Below are 21,516 nucleotides of genomic sequence, written 5' to 3' on the forward strand. Positions count from 1 at the left end.
ATACAATCAATCATATAAATATATTTCCACAATTGAAGATTGATTAATTACAATAGTGGAGATGCACCGCCTCAATCTAAATCAAATGGCTTGAATACCCATTATTATAGCGCAACAGAGAAATTGAGAGAAAAAATGGCGATCAGAGGAGAACCACAAAATCCTAAATGGTTCACCACTAGAGTTAGTCCCCCCGATAGAACCAAACCCTGTTCATTCGGTCTCCATTGGATTGAAGTTGTCTCCAAACATATGAGATACTTAGCCTTCACTTATATTATATGCATACACCAAAAAACTAGAATCAAATATTGTAGGAAGCTATAGATTTATCCATACCCCCTATTTATAAAAGAAAGCCAAACATTTAATTGAGCCCAAAACTCTCTACAACTTGATTTCTCCATGAGACAATGATCAACCAACAATTGGGCGACTACTGATGTACAGGGAATTAGAGAAATATCAGTCTTCTCCTCCTTAGATCCTTAATAGTTAATCCAACAAAAAAAAGATTTTTCACCAAGACAAAGGACAATATTTTCTTAAGAAAATTGTTTCCCAACTAAAGTGAAGAAGAAAGATAGACTTAAGCCGTCACCTTCATAGTTAAATATTTGTGTGATTAAAACACTTTCCGTTATATTTGGTTGCATAAGGTGCACCAAACACCATCTGCTTCTTATCCAAACAGAACTGAGTATTTTTTTTAAATGAAAAAAAAAAAAAAAAAATGGGGGATTGAAGGAGTTTCAACATTCAACATTTTTTTTTTAAAAGGAAATTGTCTTTTATTTCCAAAGGTCTCCCCTAAGTATTTTGTTCTTTACATCAATGATGAAACTTTTCAATGTGATGATGATTTTGAAAACTAGCCATAAAGTCAAAAGAAGAGAGTGGGAGTGGGGGTGGGGGTGGGGGGCGGGGGGTCCTCTTTTTTTTTCTTGGAGGTGTTCTAAGTGCTAACACAAAAAGTATGAGGGGGATAGCCAAAGGAGAATATGGAAAGCTTTTGTTATCTTCTACTGCAGTAATTGGCAACCTCAACCCAAGAATGGGTATTTCTTGTCTCCAATACTATTTGTTTTTCTTTATTTCATTTTTGGGTGCTTTTTCTTTGCAAATTTGGAGGTTAAAAAAAAGTGCTTTGTTTGAAACCCAAAACAAACTTCTCATATAATAATGAATGATATATCCATCCCTTTGTAAAAGGAATCCTTGAGTTTTATTCGTGTGGACTTTGTAACAATGGGTTACAAGTACTGTTCTCTCCCATAAAATATCAGTGAAAATGCCCCCACCAATCCTGCAAGAGATGTTAATTCTCAGACCTTGACAAGACACCAGCGCAACTTAGATTATTAAACCATCCTCTCTTACCTTTCAAAATAGTAAAAACTAAAAAAGCCTCAAACTTCAATCACCCTCTTGAGTCTTGACTGTGACTTCTTTTTCTAACGCTTCCTCTTCTATTAATTCAACTCCCTTTCTAAGCTGCTAATTCATTTTCTCAACTTCCCCATCATCCTATCTCTCTCACCCACCATATTTTTCCACCTCTTAAAATCCATTCAAATCTCTGCTGCAGCTCTTGTTGACAAGTCACCTCTGTATTGAACCAACTTTTCCCATTTTGTGAAGTTGTTTACTAGTGAATTGTACTCAAAATGGGGAGGCACTCCTGCTGTTACAAGCAGAAGCTGAGGAAAGGCCTTTGGTCTCCTGAGGAAGATGAGAAGCTTTTGAGGCATATAACTAAGTATGGTCATGGGTGTTGGAGTTCTGTCTCTAAACTAGCAGGTACACACACTTGCCTTCATGATCCATATATATATGCTGCTGTAATGCAGAAGAAATAGAAATTATGGATTTGGTCTTTAGTGGTCTTTCATGGTTTTTCATTATTATTATTATTTTTTTTTATTGATAACAGGTCTGCAAAGGTGTGGAAAGAGCTGCAGATTGAGATGGATAAACTACTTAAGGCCTGGTTTAAAGAGAGGTGCTTTCTCACAGCAGGAAGAAAACCTCATAATTGAACTCCATGAAGTTCTAGGCAACAGGTATGTATCCTCTCTTCTCATAATTAATTATCTCAACACCCCAAAAACACTTCTTAAATCTCTATCTTTCTACTCTTATTGTGTTACAAATTATTATGTTTAATTTACAAGGATTTTCTACAACTTCCATCAGGTGGTCTCAGATTGCAGCACAGTTACCAGGGAGAACCGATAACGAAATCAAGAATCTATGGAACTCTTGCATTAAGAAGAAACTCAAGCAGAAGGGCATTGATCCCAATACCCACAAACCACTCTTGGAAGTTGTGAATGCTGAGGAAAAATTTCTCACCAGCACCAGCAACAATGACACTGAGAAATCCTCGGAGGAACCCAATGAACTCAATCTTCTTAAAGCAGGAAATTCAAAGCCAGGGGTGGTGTCAGTACAGGAGACGAATCCGCCTTTAATGGCTCAGGACGGTTTCTCAGTTGAAGGCCCATCCAGCTTTAAGGCCAACAGTAACAGTAACAATTGGATTACACCCACATCCACCAAGAATTTTTTCTTGGATAGGTTCTTAAACGCACAAGATAGCTCTGCTAACAGTTGCAAGCTTTCAGATAATTTTGGGTATTTCCCTCTTCAACAATTGAATTATGGGTCCAATGCTGCGCTCTCCATGAATCCCAACACGCCTACTTGGTTCAACCAGAATTTTGGGCCGTTTGAGTTAAATTCTGAATTCAATTCAAATTCCAATTCCAATCCCAATCCTAATCCCACTCCCAATTCCAATTTGATGTCTACTGTTCTGCCATCCGTATCGATTGTCCCAACTTCAACATGTTATAGACCCTCCATTAATTTTAATGCCAATAATCCTCATTTTAATATGAATGGAGGAGTCCAGTACTGGGAAGCAGGGTCTTCCAGTAACAATAACAGTAGTAGCAGCAACAGTGGAAGCAGTAGCAGCATTGAGCTTCAAAGCAATAGCTCTTTCTTTGAAAACAGTGTCTTTTCATGGGGATTGGCAGATAGCAGCACATCAGAAAAAGAAGCTCAAATTCATTCCATTGAAGGCGAACCCCAAAACATGAAATGGCCTGAATATCTCCATACTCCATTTCTAATGGCTAATCAACCCCATCAACCTATATTCAATGAGATCAAATCAGAAACCCAGTTCAACTCTCAAGGGTCATGTACTGCTACTTGGTATCAGAACCAGCAACAGACACCGGCTTCGGATATATTCTAAAGATTTTCAAAGGCTTACAGCTGCCTTTGGACAAATTTAGCTTGTATTTAACATGTGGAGCCTCTGATAAGCAGAGGGTGGATGTTGTGGGGGAATCGAAACAGGGAAGAACTACAGAATTTTCAAATTTTGGAAAAGATTGAACAAGGGGTGTCTTTCAATTACAGTTTACAGGTGTGTGCAATAGAGATTTTTATCTTGTAAATAGGTCTCTGATAAAAATAAATAAAAAATATTTGAATATTTGTGAAGTAGACAAGCTCTAACTCATCCTTTCCTCTTGGGGAATAGAATTGCAGGATAAACTTGTCCCAGTTTCTGTTTTACTCTTTCCTTCATTTGTTTTGGATACACAGGTTTGTAATTCTACCTTTAAACAATAAGAATTTGTAGTTTCTTTATATCCTCACCCATCTTTTGTGTCTTTATCCATTAAAAATTCCATTAATATTGTAACCCCGTCTATAAATAATCTGAACCTTATTTTTTGAGTAACTGGGTTTTCCTCCATCTCCTTTATTTCTTATCTTACCACCTCTAGATTTTTTATTTCCCAAATAAAGATTCATGAATTGTTTTCTAATACAAGATTCAAAGAAATTGGTGTGTAAATGGCTATCTCTAAGTGTTACCTAGAGATAGAGATGATTTTGAAATTGTTGAGGGTGTTACCCCTCCTCATGATTAAGTCGTTTTGCACACATGAATTATAGTGGTGGGTATCTGTTTCATCTCCAACACCCCCTTGTTTTCTTGATTTGGAAGGATATTATGGGAGGGAATGGGTTGATAGTCTCTCTCTTCCCAAGCAAGTACGCCACTTCCTATTGAAGAAATAGACTAGAGGAGGTCTATCCATTCACCTACTAGTTTGTAGCTTGTAGTTTTTTACTGTAAAAGATAGTGACACTCCATCTGGTAACGTTTCTTTCTTCAAAAGATACTTTCTAAAGCAAGGAAAACTTCCAACATAAGAGAGAGAGAATGTTATTTGCATGGTGAATAGGGAAGGTGGGTTGCTAAGCAAATTCATGCCATACATTGGGCCTATAATCTTAATTTCTACTTTAAGGTGGAATATGTATTAACCTTTAGTAGGCACCTCTTGATACTGATATTTATGCTGACGATAGAAGAAAAAAAAATGCTTGACATGGATGGTATCTTTCTTTCTTTCTTGTAAAGAAAATCAAATATTGATGTTTTCTTACAGAGTCTGGAATGATCACATGTTCTTAGTTAGGGAGGAAAATATCATCCTAGATATAGGTTAAAGGGTAATATGTCCATTAGGAAAAAAAGAAAAAAAAAAAAGGCCAAGGTTAGCATTTCTCTTTGTAAAATAACAACCCTATAATGACTGTGCAAGACAATGTGTTCGACACTGAGCTGACATCGTGGTATAAACGGAACCATAGATACTTTTTACTTGTATCTCGAGGAAAAAGCATTTATGGTTCTGAGCACACCTTGAATACGCAGGAAATCACTTTAGCATTTTTCTTTGTAAAAAAGAATAAGGAAAATGTTGGACTGACTTCTTTCAATACGTGGCAGCGTTGAGAGAACCATAGATTATTTCTATTGTATCTCGAGGAAAAAATCTATGTTACTCTCAACACTGCCACATCGGTGCTGTGTCGAGCATCATCAAGGGAAGTCACTAAAGAACAACTCAAAGAATAATTTTGGTGTATGTTTTAGAAAAAGAAATCTCTTTATTAATTAAATGATTAATTGAGAAATCTAGGTGGCAACTTTTGAGTTGTGGGAGACTGGGAGTGGGGTTTCAAGCCTGGTCCCGTTGTGAATAGGTTCCAGACTAAGAGAAAATATGGTTTGAGAACAAAGATATGAAAGTGACTAATTGGACAGAGGAGGAGAGTTCATTCTAGAGGAGCATCTTACAGTTAAAGAGTAGTCAGACTAAAGTCCAAACATGGTTTCTTGGTCTTTTGCTTTGTAATAAAGTACATGTAAGCCTATAACATCACAACAATTTCATTGACATTGTGCGATTGGGGGGGGGTCGACAATGTTCTTGTTACATACATATATCAGATATATATATATATATATATAGGGGGGGGAGGGGGGGGTGTCAACAATGTTCTTGTTACATATATATATATGTCTCACAAATGATCAAATTAATGGGTGATCAAAGAAGATATATAATCGATTTATTGATTTATTTATTTATGTGAGCCATGCTTGTTTTATATCTTTTTTAGTCCCTATCCTCTCAATGTTCATGAGAATTCTGTTGGAGAAGAAAACAACAGCATGAATTACATTGATTAGACTAGAGGGTTGACTTTAACAGCCTATTGGTCTTTGACTTGTACAAACTGATGGAATGGACCGGCATTCTTAGGTGATACCGTATGAGCATCTCAACGTAGGTTGAGGCTGCTCCATGCCTTTTGTGACAAGGACACTATCACAGGTATCTTATTTATAAATGAAAATTCTTTTAAGGTAGTTCAGTCTGTCAAGCTTGAGGCATTGTTTTCGTGACATTGCATATACATGACGCAATTGAGAAATCATAAACTTATTTAGGAGACATCAAAGAAAATCCAGTGAAATGTAATTCTTATCTAATCTCAAAGTCAAAAGTCTCAAAAAAGATAGGACATGAGGGAGAGTATTTTTTTATTCAGATTCCAAGTGATTTTGTGGTGCAGGTGAGGTCATATATATAGGAGCCAACAACTAGTTATGTAACAACAATCACACAAGGGGTCTTGGTGGTATCAGTATTTCCATATTTGTAGGTTCGAGATGATTGAAGGATTCAACTGGACATCAACTAGAACTACTATTATGGGGATCAAAAGCTATTAATTTCGACTTGAACATGTAGATAGACCATAATGTTCTCGTTGTTCTCCTCACCTGACTTTTTGGTTACTCTTGAATTAGTACTGAATCCCAGAACAGACTTGATCAACCAACCAACCAACCCCTAAAAATAGCAAATCTGCAATAAAACTAATGATTCTCTGCTATTATTGATTGTCATTTGTCAACTATCCCTCTACAACTTGAAGACCCTGTGCGCCAAACATCGACAATAAGAGAAGAATGAACCAAATGCTTGTTTGACTGGCTGCCTACACACACATAAAACCAAGAACATAGCATAGCAAGAATAGTTTGTTTTGCTTAAAAGAATAAAATAGGTGAAATCCTATTTAACAACAACTTGTTGCGTCCGAAACACCAAGTCTAACTAATGTATCAGATCCAATTCTTTATAAGCAGCTCAAATATAAATCATCATGACTCATTAATAAATTCTTCAGGCTCCATGCCATGCCCATATAACATAAGCGACCTGTAATTGTAAATGAGAACAGGGCTCTCTTCATTAGTTAACTTCCATCACAGGCCAGGTTCAGGCCCATGATGCTAAAGTAGTTTGGGATGTCGGCAAATATAGTAGAGACATCAAATTTGAATTGTACTGAAATTTGGACTCATCATGATTTCAATTATTTTTAGTTTTGCAACTTGGGCCAAACCTTTCCCAGCCGGACTTTCAAACAAGTCAACCCAAGTTCAAGCCTGAAAGCTCTGATTCACTAGCCTTGCATTGGGTTTGAGAGAGGGTATAGATAGATTAGAGAAAATAGAAAGAAAGGGATATTGAGAGAGGAGAGAAGGAAGAGCTAGAGATCCATCCTCAAAAAGACTAAAGAGAAAAAGCTAGTGCTGACTATGATCATAGTGGCTTCCAATCAACTGAAAAAGGCTCCAACAACCCTATAAAATTCATGGTCTCAGTCCATTAAACACCCCTAAATGTTGAGGAAACAATTACATCCATCATATCTGAAATTACAGTTCTAGGAAAAAATAAAACTAACAACAACAATGCCTTATCCCAAGGAAATGTAGTTAGTTAAATGAATCCTTCATTCCACTCTATCCAAAACCAAGTCTCTTTTTATCCAGAGTGAGAGTTCATATCTGCTTTCGTCGTCTTCATTCATGCACGTTTTTTTTTTCTTTCAACTCGTTTAGAACCTTCAACTTGAATATTATATCTAAAATTCCTAATCTCTCTCGTTTCGTGATAAGAACTTAAGCAAAACACCAAAATCATGCAACTGTAAAAAAAATTAACTCTCTCTTTTGGTTCTCGTAACACAACACCGTGCTTCGCAATAAAAGTTTATAGTGGCCCATTCTACATACCCTTCTCATCAGCACCACTAACCAAGTAGCCAGCCATCCGAGACTCGAATCCAAGATGTGGTGTTTACTTTGATACCATTTGTTATGAAACATTAATGGTGTGGAAAGTTAAGCCCGGTAGAAATAATGAGTATTAAGGGTAGAGCTAAAAGAACTCCAGTTCATTTCCATCCTTGAGTCAAAGCACATTTTGGGAGTAAAAATAATATTATTTCTTTGGGCTTGGATTAAGTTAAGTAATCTTGAGTCCCTGGTCTAGCCCAAGCAGAGTTTTGATTGAGTCAATTTTCAAGCCCAAGCCCACTCAGAATCCACAACTATCAGGTTTGGACCGTTTTGTCCAGACATGGTTGGGTTGGTCACATTGAGGAGGGAGGTCATCATTTGTAATCAACCTCCCCAAAAGTCCAAAATTTACTGGTCATTCTGTCGAAGCTCTTTGAGCAAAAACAAATTCCACAGTTAGAACCTAGAATGGTGCACTCCAACTCCAACCCTAGTATGTTCGTACGTGTAATAGTTTGAATTTGTATCATCAAACTAGTCGCGATCCAGAAGGAAGCTGATCTTTTGTAGCACTCTTTCAAAGGATGAGAGAGAGGTATTTTTTTTTTAAATTAACATCTCGGCATCTCAGCCTCTTGTGATCATGATTTAGATTTGATAAAAAAGAAACAAGTGTTTTATATTTATGGAGATCTATATCTTTAAAAGTGCATGGTTGTTGAACTCCCCATCTTTTAAATATAAGATCTAATTTTATCATTGATGTGGCACTCTTTCAACCGTTGAAAGTGTGTTATAGGAACCATGTGCTACAGAAGATCTGCTACCAATCCCGAAGTGGATCTTTTGTAGCTCTAATTTCTTGTAACGCTCTTACATGGTTAACAGAGTCCCACATGAACCCCACCTTCATGTTACACCGTTGAAAAGTCTTTGAAAATTGGAGGTTCAATGACCATCCATTCTCAACATCATGGATCACGTAAAATATATATATATATATGGGAAATGTTCAGCAACAAACATTTTGGCAAAACATTTTTCAAAACATGGGTTAGAGGTTTTGGAATGGGCTGATTTTTGGTGAGGATGATCTCTACGATGAGGAGATCATCATCACCAAAAATCAGCCCATTCCAAAATTTCTAATCCCATCAAAAATGGTTTACAAAAAATGGACAGTCCACGATTTTTCAACTTGTAAACATGGGTTAGAAGTTTTGGAATGGGCTGATTTTTGGTGAGGATGATCTCCACCGTAGAGATCATCCTCACTAAAAATCAGCCCATTCCAAAACCTCTAACCCATGTTTTGAAAAATGTTTTGCCAAAATGTTTGTTGCTGAACAGGACCCTATATATATATATATATAGGGTCACGTTATTACGACCCCCTTTTGGACCCCCTTTGCGACACACCTTTTTGTCTTATATGGGAACAAATGTTTGGAATGGGCTGATTTTTTGTGAGGATGATCTCTGTGATGAGGGGATCATCTTGGCAAAAAATCATCCCATTCCAAAACTTCTAACCCCATCAAAATTGATTTACAAAAATTGGACGGTCTATAATTTTTCAACAAAAATCGAACGGTCTAGAAGTTTTGGAATGGGATGATTTTTTGCCAGGATGATCCCCTCACCATAGAGATCATCCTCACAAAAAATCAGCCCATTCCAAACATTTTTGCCCATATAAGACAAAAAGGTGTGTCGCAAAGGGGGTCCAAAAGGGGGTCGTAATAACGTGACCCATACATATATATATATATATATATCTATATATATATATATATATATATATATATATATATATATAATATATATATATATTATCAAATCTTATCTAAAACAGGCGTATGAATATATCTGATCTGTTATTTATTTTTATTTTTAAATGATGTTTTGGGAGCTGTAAAAGAAGCATTACAGGAAAATGAGGCTACAGACAATCATGATCCATTCCTGGGTTCAAAAGCCACACCGCGTTTTTAAACTCCAACAAAAACGTGCCATGCAGACACCTTACAATTATTATAGGAGTGGGATACCATACTGATCCGAAATCAACCAGCATTACCTGCCGCGGATTTCTTACGTATTAAAATGAAATAATTTAATCAATCGTCTTCTTACTTCTTAAGAATTGCGCTTCAAAGTTGACACCTTGCAAGTTCAAGAAGCCGATTCACATTCCCCACCCACCTGACCTTTGCTTATTCTATTTGAAACGCTCCAACGTACACTTGACTTGGATGCAGCAACCAAATTAATTAAATCCAAATGAGGACTCCACTTTCTTTCTCCTCCACATTCAACCAAATTACCCACTGCTCGCCTACCATTTTTTAAACATAAAAGCCACACCGCGTTTCTATTTTCAAACCCATTGACCTGTTAAAAATATATATAGGATATGTTATTAATAATAATAATAATAATAATCATAATCGATGGGGAAAATAAGACCCAATTTTGCCCATCTTGCCCATTTTTTTTTTTCTTTTAAAAAAAATTATATTTTAGATCCTCCCCGTGTCATGTCAGGTATCCATTCAGCGGTTACAACTTCAAAGCCCATGTGTTAATTTAATATGTACATTATTATATACCCAAACATTTTATGTACTTCTTCTTGAAGAAAACAAAATCTAAAAGATCATTAAACTAACCTGTTTCTTTCTTTCTTATTGTGTTTAATGCTCCATTTGTTGTTGTGGGTACGCAAGTCACTTTTTTAATCTTCGTTAACATCTAATATAGAGTTGGAATCCGTGGATCATCCATATTCATTCATATATTAAATATATAATCCTAACCGTTAAAACATGAAATACAACCATTTGAATAAAATACATATCCTTTATCTTTAAAATGCATCTTGAGTATTAGGTTATAAGTTGAGTCATGATTTTCAGACACTCCCTGTAACATATGCCTCAATACGTTGTTCTTTGTTGTGGCACTCCCTGTAACATATGCCTCAATACGTTGTTCTTTGACGTGGCATGGGTTAAAACCTCATATGTTTCCTCAGGATACACAACTACACATTCCCATAAATATGTGCAGTTGTATATTCTGAGAAAAAAGATCTATTAATTTAGCATATGCCATGTCAAAGGGTGTATGTAAGAGGGGGGGGGGGGGGGGGCGTCAGGAAATCATTTCTTATAAGTTTGAGTGCTGATTTTGTATCTCAATATGACAGGGTAACTCTAAAATTCATTGGCATGATAGATTTAAGAATCGTACATATTTTCCCTCGAGATACGTAACTATATATATATATATATCTTATGAGGATTTAGAATTATATATCATGAGGAGAATAATCTACAATTCTTGCTGGTATAAGTCGATTGAGTTTTCAAGTTACCCTTGATAGATTGAGTAACAAAATCATTATGCTAGAAGTTTTAGTGATCGAGATCTCATGTTTATATGTGAGTAAGTCTACTATGTACTTAGATCTTCATCTGAAAAGCCATCATCTACAACAATGAACATCGTGATTAATGTATATTTTATACGAACATACACAAGATCATGTATACAAAAATAAAAAAAACTTCCCACGATCCAATCTCTGGGTCATTTTCTACACTCATCAATTATCTTGATTTTTTCAACCATCTTTGTAATCTACGTGACATTGAGTCAATGAACACGTATCATCTGTAACTGTCGTCCCATATTTTTTTTAATCATTAATTAATAAAGATGATAGATTAGAGACTAGTCAACAGATAGAAGGTCGGTGGGTGGGTGATGGATTTACTAACCTTTTAATTAAGGTGCTAACAAACGGATGAAATAGTATCTTTTTTTAATGAATAAAAAATATGTAAAAGTTGAAAGATAAAAGTTTGTGCGGAGCCCAATTCAGGCATTGTGGATAATCGTGGCTATCATCTTTGATCGCCACGTACGTTACCAACAAAGAAAGAGAAAGGAGGTGGTGGAACCTACGTATCATGAGCTGTTGCTTTTTCCTTTTGTCGTGTTGTTCGTCATTTCCGCGTGATGACGTGGACGTCTGGCGCCACGGACGGACGCACTTGTCAGTGTGTCCCAAAAACTGCACACGCATGTGCCTCAGGTGAGTAAAATCACGTGTGTACTTTATGTAACGAGAAAAACCTTTACTAAACAACTTACTTTACACTTACACTGTAATTTTTTTTTCTTCTCATAAATTTTTTTTTTTTTTTTAATCGGATTAATCTACGCGCATCACAACTAATCATGGGAGGACTATCACAGCAACTCACCGCCATGATCCCTCAATTAAATTATAAAAAAATTTAAGAGGAAAATCAAACCCGTGACGTGCGCCTAACCCACACTTCACGTGTTCGTCCTTACCACTTAAACAACCCAAAGGTGAGTTTTTTTTTTATGATTAATCATGCTATTCATACAAATCTTCATAATGCAAAATATATATTATCTAATTTAATTGAATTATAGGGGCTGAATTGAAATATATATTATCATGCAATATTAAAATTATTTAATTTAAAAAAAAAAATCATGAATGATTCGAAAAGGTTCAAAAAGTCACGAATTTTTAGTAAGAGTTGAATTGGACATAAGTTTTAATCATTTTTTGTATAATTTAAAAAATTCCAATATAATTCATGAATTATTCTAAGAATTACTAATCATAATACCACAATTGATCGTCCAAACAAGACAAAGTAGAATAGGAAGAGAATTGTATCTCATTCTTGACGTAAGTATAATCTTCGATGGATGAGTAGCTTCATTGAGCCATTCACATTCATCGACTTACCTGGCTACTCAAGGGGACTCATGTTAGATTAAAATCCAAATCTAACATATTGATTCTCAAATAAATGCGGAAATAAATCAAGAGAATCAAAACTGAAAATGCCCAAAATTTGTATAAATACCTCCCGCCATTGATTTCACCCTCTTACGCTGAAGATCCGTCGATCTCGATTTGGTACTTCCAAAACTCTGATTCACTCCTTAGATGGTGTAAAAATGAAGGAGATTGAGAGAGTGAGTAGTTTTGGGGACCAAACGATTCCTTTTATAACCAAACTTGGTCGAGGCTTCCATCAAGCACTCGACCACGTTTTGGTTTGTTGCCACAAACCAGATCTGAAGTGGGTCACGTTTCTTAACTATAAGAAACGTGTTGAGACGAAGTGGACCACTATAAGGGATCCGAAAAAATAGGGTTGTAAATGTGTGCGAAAAATAAGGGACAGTAGAGAATCGGGGATAACATTCTCCCACTTGGTCCACAATACAAATGTCTCATCTTACCCATCGATGATCTGTATTAAGTAATAAATACACGAATCATAGCGATAAGTCATCTAAAGACGAGTATTACCTTCCATGTATTACAATGTATTTATTTCTTAATATTATACTTTATGTGGTAACATTTCTTAATGAATAAACCCTATGTTTATTCTGGTCCTACACAAATGAAGTTTCTCAAAATAAATTAAGGTGCACATAAATATGAGAAACATTACAATTAGAAGAGTTTCATTAAATAACATTGTTTATACAATGAAAAACTACATAATGGAACTAAGTCCCATATTCACTACATGATCCTTGAATTTCAATGGTGGCATGCCTTTAGTCAAAGGATCAGCGATCATCAATTCAGTGCTAACGTGCTCAATGACCACTTTCTTTTCTTTGACACGTTCCCTTACAACTAAATACTTAATGTCGATATGTTTACTTCGACTTCCACTTTTGTTGTTTTTAGCCATGAAAACAGCAGCTGAATTGTCGCAATACATTCTTAATGGCCTAGAGATAGAATCCATAATTCTAAGCCCACATATGAAACTCTTAAGCCATACACCATGCGAAGTAGCCTCAAAACAAGAAACGAACTCGGCTTCCACAGTGGAAGTGGCAGTCAAGGTCTGCTTGGCACTTCTCCATGATACAGCTCCACCAGCCATCATAAAAATGTAACCTGATGTTGATTTACGTGAATCAACACAACCAGCAAAGTCCGAATCTGAGTAACCAATAACTTCCAGATTGTCCGTCCGTCTATACATAAGCATGTAATCCTTAGTTCCTTGAAGATACCTCATCACTTTCTTTGCAGCTCTCCAGTGGTCTAAACCTGGATTACTCTGATATCGTCCCAACATCCCCACAACAAATGCAATGTCAGGTCTTGTGCAGACCTGAGCATACATTAGGCTTCCGACAGCAGAAGCATATGGAATGTTTTTCATTTGTTCCCTCTCAAGATCGTTCTTCGGGCATTGGTTCAAATTGAACTTATCACCCTTCACAATGGGAGCAACACTTGGTGAACAATCCTTCATCCGAAATCTCTCTAAAACCTTATTGATATAGGTTTCCTGCGACAGACCCAAGATACCTCGAAATCTGTCTCTATGGATCTTAATGCCAATGACATAAGACGCCTCACCCATATCCTTCATATCAAAGTTTTTAGAGAGGAATTGTTTCACCTCATGCAGCAAACCCTTATCATTGGTTGCTAGCAAAATATCATCCACATATAAAACAAGAAAACAAATTTTACTCCCACTGACCTTCTGGTATATACATTGATCCATAATATTTTCTACAAAACCAAATGAAGAAATTACATTATGGAATTTTAAATACCATTGACGGGATGCTTGTTTTAAACCGTATATGGATTTCTTAAGCTTGCAAACCAATTGCTCACCATCACTAGAGGGGAATCCTTCAGGTTGTTTCATGTAAACCTCCTCCTCTAGATCTCCATTAAGAAATGTCGTTTTCACATCCATTTGTTGCAATTCTAAGTCAAAATGGGCTACTAATGCCAAAATAGCACGCAAGGAATCTTTCTTAGATACAGGAGAAAAAGTCTCCGTATAATCGATTCCTTCCTTCTGAGTGAATCCCTTAGCAACGAGTCTTGCCTTGTATCTCTCAATGTTGCCTAATGAGTCTTTCTTTGTCTTAAAGACCCATTTACAACCAATGACTTTTGCACTATTAGGCAACTCAACAAGGTTCCAAACTCCGTTACTCTTCATAGAATTCATCTCTTCCTCCATGGCATTGTACCATAATTCTGATTCTTTACAACTCATGGCTTGCGAAAAAGATTCAGGATCATTTTCGGCTCCAATGTTGTAGTCAGATTCTTGCAGATACACAACATAATCACCAGAAATTGCTGACTTCTTAGTTCTAGCAGATCTTCTTAATGTCGCACCATCATCTTCCTCGGAAGTATGAGGTTCAACTCGTTGTTCAGAAGTTTCAAGCAACTCTTGAACAACCTGATCTACCGGAATGTTGTCAACAGCTTGTGGAACTTCAATGATTGATTGTTCAACACCAGTTTGTACTTGAGGGGCGTTGTGAACAATAACCAATCTATCACCTGAAGTGGAAGGTTGAGACTCTGAATGATCATTCTCAGAACCAATAGTCCTGATTTGATCGCTCCCACTGATCAAGTCATTTTCAAGAAACTTTGCATTTCTTGATTCCACAATCCCAGTACTGTAAGATGGACAAAAAAATCTGTAACCTTTAGACCTTTTAGCATATCCAATGAAATACCCACTAATGGTCCTTGGGTCCAATTTCTTTTCTTGTGGATTATAAATTCTTACTTCAGACGGACATCCCCAAACGCGCATATGTCGCAAACTTGGTTTCCAACCTTTCCATAATTCAAATGGTGTTTTAGAAACAGCCTTGGTTGGAACTCGGTTTAATATATACACTGCCGTCTTAAGTGCTTCAGCCCACAAGGAATTAGAAAGATTAGAGTTGCTTAGCATACTCCGCACCATGTCCAATAATGTTCGATTTCTTCTTTCTGCTACACCATTCTGATCCGGTGAACCAGGCATGGTGTATTGGGCAACAATCCCATGCTCTTGAAGAAACTTTGCAAATGGCCCAGGTGCTTGTCCATTCTCTGTGTATCTACCATAATATTCTCCACCTCTATCTGATCTCACGATCTTAATTTGTTTGCCGCATTGTTTCTCTACTTCAGCCTTAAAGATTTTAAAGGCATCTAATGCTTCGTTCTTGTTATGAAGCATGTAGAGATACATATATCGTGAATAATCATCTATGAAGGAGATGAAGTATTTCTGACCATGTGAATCCATGTCTGGACTACATATATCAGTATGTATGATTTCTAATATGGCCGAACTCCTATTAGCACCTTTCTTTGACTTGTTGGTCTGCTTTCCCTTTATGCAGTTCACACAAGTCTCAAAATCAGTAAAATCTAGAGTACTAAGTACCCCATCATTTACTAATCTTTTAATCCTCTCTATAGAGATATGACCTAATCTCCGGTGCCATAATGTAGAGGAATCCTCATTAACAACACATCTTTTAGTGCCAGTTTGAACATGCATAGCATTATAAGTGGTATTGTTTTGTAAATTAATGCAGTAAAGACCATCAGACAAAATACCATTCCCAACACAATCAGATTTATAAAATAAATCAAATGATATTTCTGAAAAGTGAAAGGAATATCCAAAAGGTACAAGTCTTGAAACTGAAATCAAGTTTCTAGAAAAACTTGGAACATAAAAGGTCTTTTTTAATTCTAAAACAAAACCACTACTTAAAGTTAAACAGCATGTCCCTGCAGCCTCCACATGTGAGCCCATCTTGTTTCCGGATAAGATGCTTTGCTCACTTCCCACTGGCTTCCTTAGGTTTTGTAAACCCTGCAAGGAATTCGAAATGTGGATTGTTGATCCAGAATCAATCCACCATGTGTTAATATTTACATTAGCCATATTAGATTCATAACAAACAAATGAGATTGAATTACCTTTATCCTCAAGCCATTTCTTAAATTTGGCGCATTCCTTCTTCACGTGTCCCGTCTTTTTACAGAAGAAACACTTGGAATTTTTCTTGATATCAGCTTGGGGAGGTATTTTACCTTTCCCTTTCTGATTAACCTGAAATTTGCCCTTTCCTCGCGTAGCCAGCATTGCACTCTCACCCAGTTCCATCATTAGCCTTCCTTCCTTCCTCTTGAACACATATGGTCATGAGTTCATTAATTGACCATTTGTCTTTATGTGTGTTGTAAGAGATTTTGAAGGGCCCGTATTGATGCGGAAGGGTATTCAAAATGTAGTGCACCAGAAAGGACTCCGACATTTCAACCTCGAGATTCTTTAATTGAGCCGCAATATCCCTCATATGCATGATGTGCTCACGCACACCTTTGACATTTGTGAGCCTTAGGGATGAGAACTTCATGATTAGGGTACTTGCGAGAGCCTTTTCTGAAGTGACGAATTGATCATCAATGGCTTTCAGCAAGTCCCGAACATTATCATGCTGATCTACAGAACCACGAATACCAGCAGAGATTTTTGTCTTAATGAACATTACGCTGAGGCGATTAGATCGCTCCCATTTTTCATAAAGCGTAATGTCCGCTGTAGAGCTGGTATCGGAAATTGCAGGTGGTTCGTCTTTCCTAATAGCATAATCAATGTCCATCCATCCTAAATGAAGGAGAATTCTCTCTTTCCATACTTTATAGTTATCACCTTTTAATTCGGGAATATCACATCGGATATCAGAAAAATTCGCAGTTTGTGAAGCTGCATAAATTAAAAATTACATGTTTATGTTAAAATTGAGACCTAAATTATTTCATGTTTTACCAATGTAAATCATGCTTAAAAAATTGAGTCTAATGATTAAAAATTACCTGTGGGCTAAATTTTAATTCAAAAGATTCAATCATTCTTTATGATAGAATAAATCAAATTATTTACTTAATTCGTAATTATACAAGATATATATTCTATCTTAGATTAAATTTTATGATAAAACTACCAAATTATTAATTCATAATTCCTGTGGGTAAGTTATGAATAATTTGATATTTTATCCTAATTAATTATATAAATATAATAAAATTTTCTGTGGGATAAAATTTATTATATTAAGTATAATTAATTACAATTAATGTCTAAATAAACTTTATGTGATCCTAATTAATTATAGTTTTGTTTAATTAAAGATGCTGTGGCTATTCTCTAATTAACTAAAATTATATGGATCACTTAGACATTATTCATTTATGCTTAAAAATTATTTTGCATAAAAAAAAAATAACTGAAAATAACATGTCATTATTATGCATAATCAATCCTATAATTTTAAGCATAAATTTTCATCCAAAATTTTGCATAATTAATTTAAGCAGAATAATTAATTCATGCAAACACATAACACATATAAATCTGAATAAATTGCATACAATTAAACAAACTGAAGATCATATGCAAAAATAAATAAATAAATAAATAAAAGATAGGCACGTTACTAAATAAATGCCTAAACAATTATAGAAATTATTTTATTTATTTATTTTATTTATACATTTTATCTTCTTCAATTTTCAGTCTATCCGAAATCTATCCGATTTGTATCTGATTTAGATCCGATATCTATCCGATATGGATCCGATTTCTATCTGATATCTATCCGATTTTTATCCGATATCTATCAGATTTGAATCTAATACAATTCATCAGATAAAACTCCAAAAGATTGTTTAAAAAAATTATATAGAAATTAGAAATCTAATTTCTCAACTGATTTCTATCCGAATTTTATTTGATTTGTATCCGATTTCTATCCGATACAACTCAGTAGCCAAAATCGGTCTTCAAATCAACATTTTAATATAGTTTAAAAATACAGAAATTTTAGAAATCCATTATCCTTATGATTTCTAACATTAATAAGCATTAAAATAAAAATTTTATCCAAAATCCGAGAATCATGAATTTCGGAATGCAATAAAATAAAATAATAAATAAATATCAAGGCAGAGATTATGGATGCTCTGATACCAAATGTTAGATTAAAATCCAAATCTAACATATTGATTCTCAAATAAATGCGGAAATAAATCAAGAGAATCAAAACTGAAAATGCCCAAAATTTGTATAAATACCTCCCGCCATTGATTTCACCCTCTTACGCTGAAGATCCGTCGATCTCGATTTGGTACTTCCAAAACTTTGATTCACTCCTTAGATGGTGTAAAAATGAAGGAGATTGAGAGAGTGAGTAGTTTTGGGGACCAAACGGTTCCTTTTATAACCAAACTTGGTCGAGGCTTCCATCAAGCACTCGACCACGTTTTGGTTTGTTGCCACAAACCAGATCTGAAGTGGGTCACGTTTCTTAACTATAAGAAACGTGTTGAGACGAAGTGGACCACTATAAGGGATCCGAAAAAATAGGGTTGTAAATGTGTGCGAAAAATAAGGGACAGTAGAGAATCGAGGATAACAACTCAATCTTAGAAAAAAAAATAATAAAAAAAGTAAAGTATGTTATGTGTAATTATATTAATCAATGTACTATAACAAATAAAAAAAATTAGCGTGGCAATAGAAATTCCCAAAATGCATCTACTAATTTGTAAAGCAAAATGTGTTTAGAGATACTAATTGAAAATATTTGGCAGTTGATGTTGATGTTTTACTTGTAAAAATATTAACTACAAAGATTGATGTGCCTACGACTAGTTTGTGAATTTTTTTTTTTTTTTTGCTTTTATTCCTCTTATATTGAAGTTCAACAACGTTATCTATTTAGCATATAAAATTTGAAATCTAATTCATTAGGATATATGATTACTTTGGATTGGGATCAGAGTTATTGCTTCATAAATTAGAATTGGGATAAAATTAATGTGATAAAATATATCATATTTTTATGTAACCATGACTTAATGTAAGTGATCCAATCCGGTCCAAATAAATGAAGCTTAGATCTAATTAAATTCTTATTGGATCGGCACATATTTAGTATCAATCTGATTCGAACCTGATCCATCGACAACCCCTGATTTGACGCACCTCATCTAACCACAATTTGTGAGGAAAAGATCTTTCCTCTCATAAATTAGATTGAGTGAGGTGGAAACCAAAATGGACTAATTAAAACCTTTTAATCTTATTAAATGGATCACGAGGACAAGTGTGACACTTTTTAAAGAAGTTAAAAAAAAATGCGTATTTTGCTTTTGGAAAAGAGATACTATCCTCCAACGACGTTTGAGAAGAAAAGATATTTGTAAGGAACTAGGGATTACCTTCCTCCAACGACGTTTGAGATATAAGTGGAGGGGCATGTTTGGAATTTTACCCTTGCTAAAGCACTATTAATATAGATCATATTTGCAAAAATCTCTTCTTGTTATCCAAAACATGATACCCATTCTCAAGTCTCAACTCTCTACTCTCAACTCTCAACTCTCAACTGATATGAGTTCTGATGACAACATGACCATCCACTCATCATCTATGCATGAATGTGATGATGATGATCATCATCATCATAAACATCAAACCCTCAACTTGTCTAGGCTCTCCATATGTACTATCACTAACAGTGACAATGATGATGATGATGATGATGATGACATGAGCATGTTCATGTCATTTTTATCGGTCGAGGGCTCAGATGGTGACGCGGACGAAGACTTATCCGATGACAAAGAGGGTAAGGAAGTATCAGATGAGTCGTCAGATTCCGATAAGGTAAAGGGTTGGTTGTCTGTGCCGTCGACACCAGCAAGACGGAGGAGGGGAGGTGGTGGTGGTGGGTGTGAAAATGAAGATGATGAACAAGGCATGGTGGTACAGAAGAAAGAGTATGGTAGTGAGAACGAAGTTGAAAACAAAACGAGGAGGAGAAGAGCTGCGAGAGAGAAATGGCTAGATAGAGCTTGGGAGGAGAAGAAGAAGTACTGGAGAGCCATGGATGACAACTACCAGCTCATCAGTGCTACTCATCAAAGGAGAGGGTCTAATGATGGAGATGGAGATGGAGATGGAGATGGAGATGGAGATGGAGATGGAAATGGAAATGGAAGGAGGAGGTCCTTGAGTTGTGTGGACATGGAGGAAGTAAAAGCCTGTAGAGATCTTGGATTTGAGAGGATGCCTAGTCGTATTTCCATGTCCGGTAATTCCACCATCGAAAGTCCTAGTAGTGGTGGGAATTCCCCTATTTCTACTTGGAGAATCTCCAGTCCTGGTGAGTCCCCTAATTTAATCTCTCTTTCTTTCTTTCTTTCTTTCTTTAGTTTAGCTGATGAATGAAACAAGAGCTCAAAAATACATGTGTAATCAAAAGCTTATAAGAGGATTGTCGAATTAAAAACTACAAATTTTCATCCAAGAAATGGGTTGTGTGTGTGTGACTAAGATCATAAAATGTTATGTGACAAATGACCTAATCAAAATATGGTATTTTGGCCTTTCTGACTTCTAAATGAATAGGAGTAGAACTCATAACTGATGAAGTAATGTTGTTGTTGTTGTTTAATTGATGGGATTCAGGTGATGACCCAAGAGACGTTAAGGCTCGGCTCAAGGTATGGGCACAGGCGGTGGTGCTAGCCTCTTCTGCCTCTGGCCACTCGAGCTGACTCACTGACTTAACTAACTATGTTTACATTTATACAGACGAGTAAAAGAGTGTTCGTTCTTTCGGATCACATACCGAGTGATTGTGATTTACTAGTGTAGTATCAGCTAATCCTTTGTAAATACCAGTAGCATGGATTATTGAGACAATAGGCTATAAAGAGAGAGAGGGTTTTTATTTTATTAGTTTGAATTGCCACATGTTGTGGTCTTTTACATTGTTTTGTTATTGGTTTGGGGTCTCCAGTGATCACATGGTCATGGGTTTTATAGAGGTTTGTTTATTATAACAATGATTTAGTAAGTTTGTTGGTTGCTTACTTGGTGTTCGAGTTGAAAGTGACCTCAGATTTCCTTTTTCTTTTCCTATGTGGGGACGAATTAACATAAATACCAGATTATGAACTGTGTTGAACAAGTTAAAACCCTAAATTCCTTCTGGATTATCTTGTTCTGATCAAGAAGGGAACAATCATCTACAAACCATGATTCTCAGGTCTCCTAGTAGGTCGTAGTGTTGCACTATTAACATAATCTCGTATTTGGTAGTAA

At 35.8% G+C, this 21,516-nt stretch overlaps 1 protein-coding gene and 1 pseudogene across 2 annotated transcripts; both read left to right on the forward strand.

The window, feature by feature from the left end:
• The first annotated feature begins 1,251 nt into the window (after positions 1-1,251).
• Positions 1,252-4,063, forward strand: LOC147402638 (transcription factor MYB61-like; annotated as a pseudogene). Its single transcript, XR_015178945.1, has 3 exons — positions 1,252-1,800; positions 1,934-2,063; positions 2,197-4,063. The product of XR_015178945.1 is annotated as a transcription factor MYB61-like (transcript).
• Positions 4,064-19,718: 15,655 nt separating this feature from the next.
• On the forward strand, positions 19,719-21,284 carry LOC147402639 (uncharacterized). The gene is made up of 2 exons (XM_086444367.1): positions 19,719-20,572; positions 20,878-21,284. The coding sequence occupies exons 1-2, from the start codon at positions 19,741-19,743 to the stop codon at positions 20,964-20,966; spliced, it is 921 nt and encodes a 306-aa protein (XP_086300493.1). The 5' UTR covers positions 19,719-19,740; the 3' UTR covers positions 20,967-21,284.
• The last annotated feature ends 232 nt before the right edge of the window (positions 21,285-21,516 follow it).

The sequence above is a fragment of the Akebia trifoliata genome, chromosome 5, assembly GCF_017979445.1.
Source record: "Akebia trifoliata isolate Shusen 1 chromosome 5, ASM1797944v1, whole genome shotgun sequence".
NCBI lineage: Eukaryota > Viridiplantae > Streptophyta > Magnoliopsida > Ranunculales > Lardizabalaceae > Akebia > Akebia trifoliata.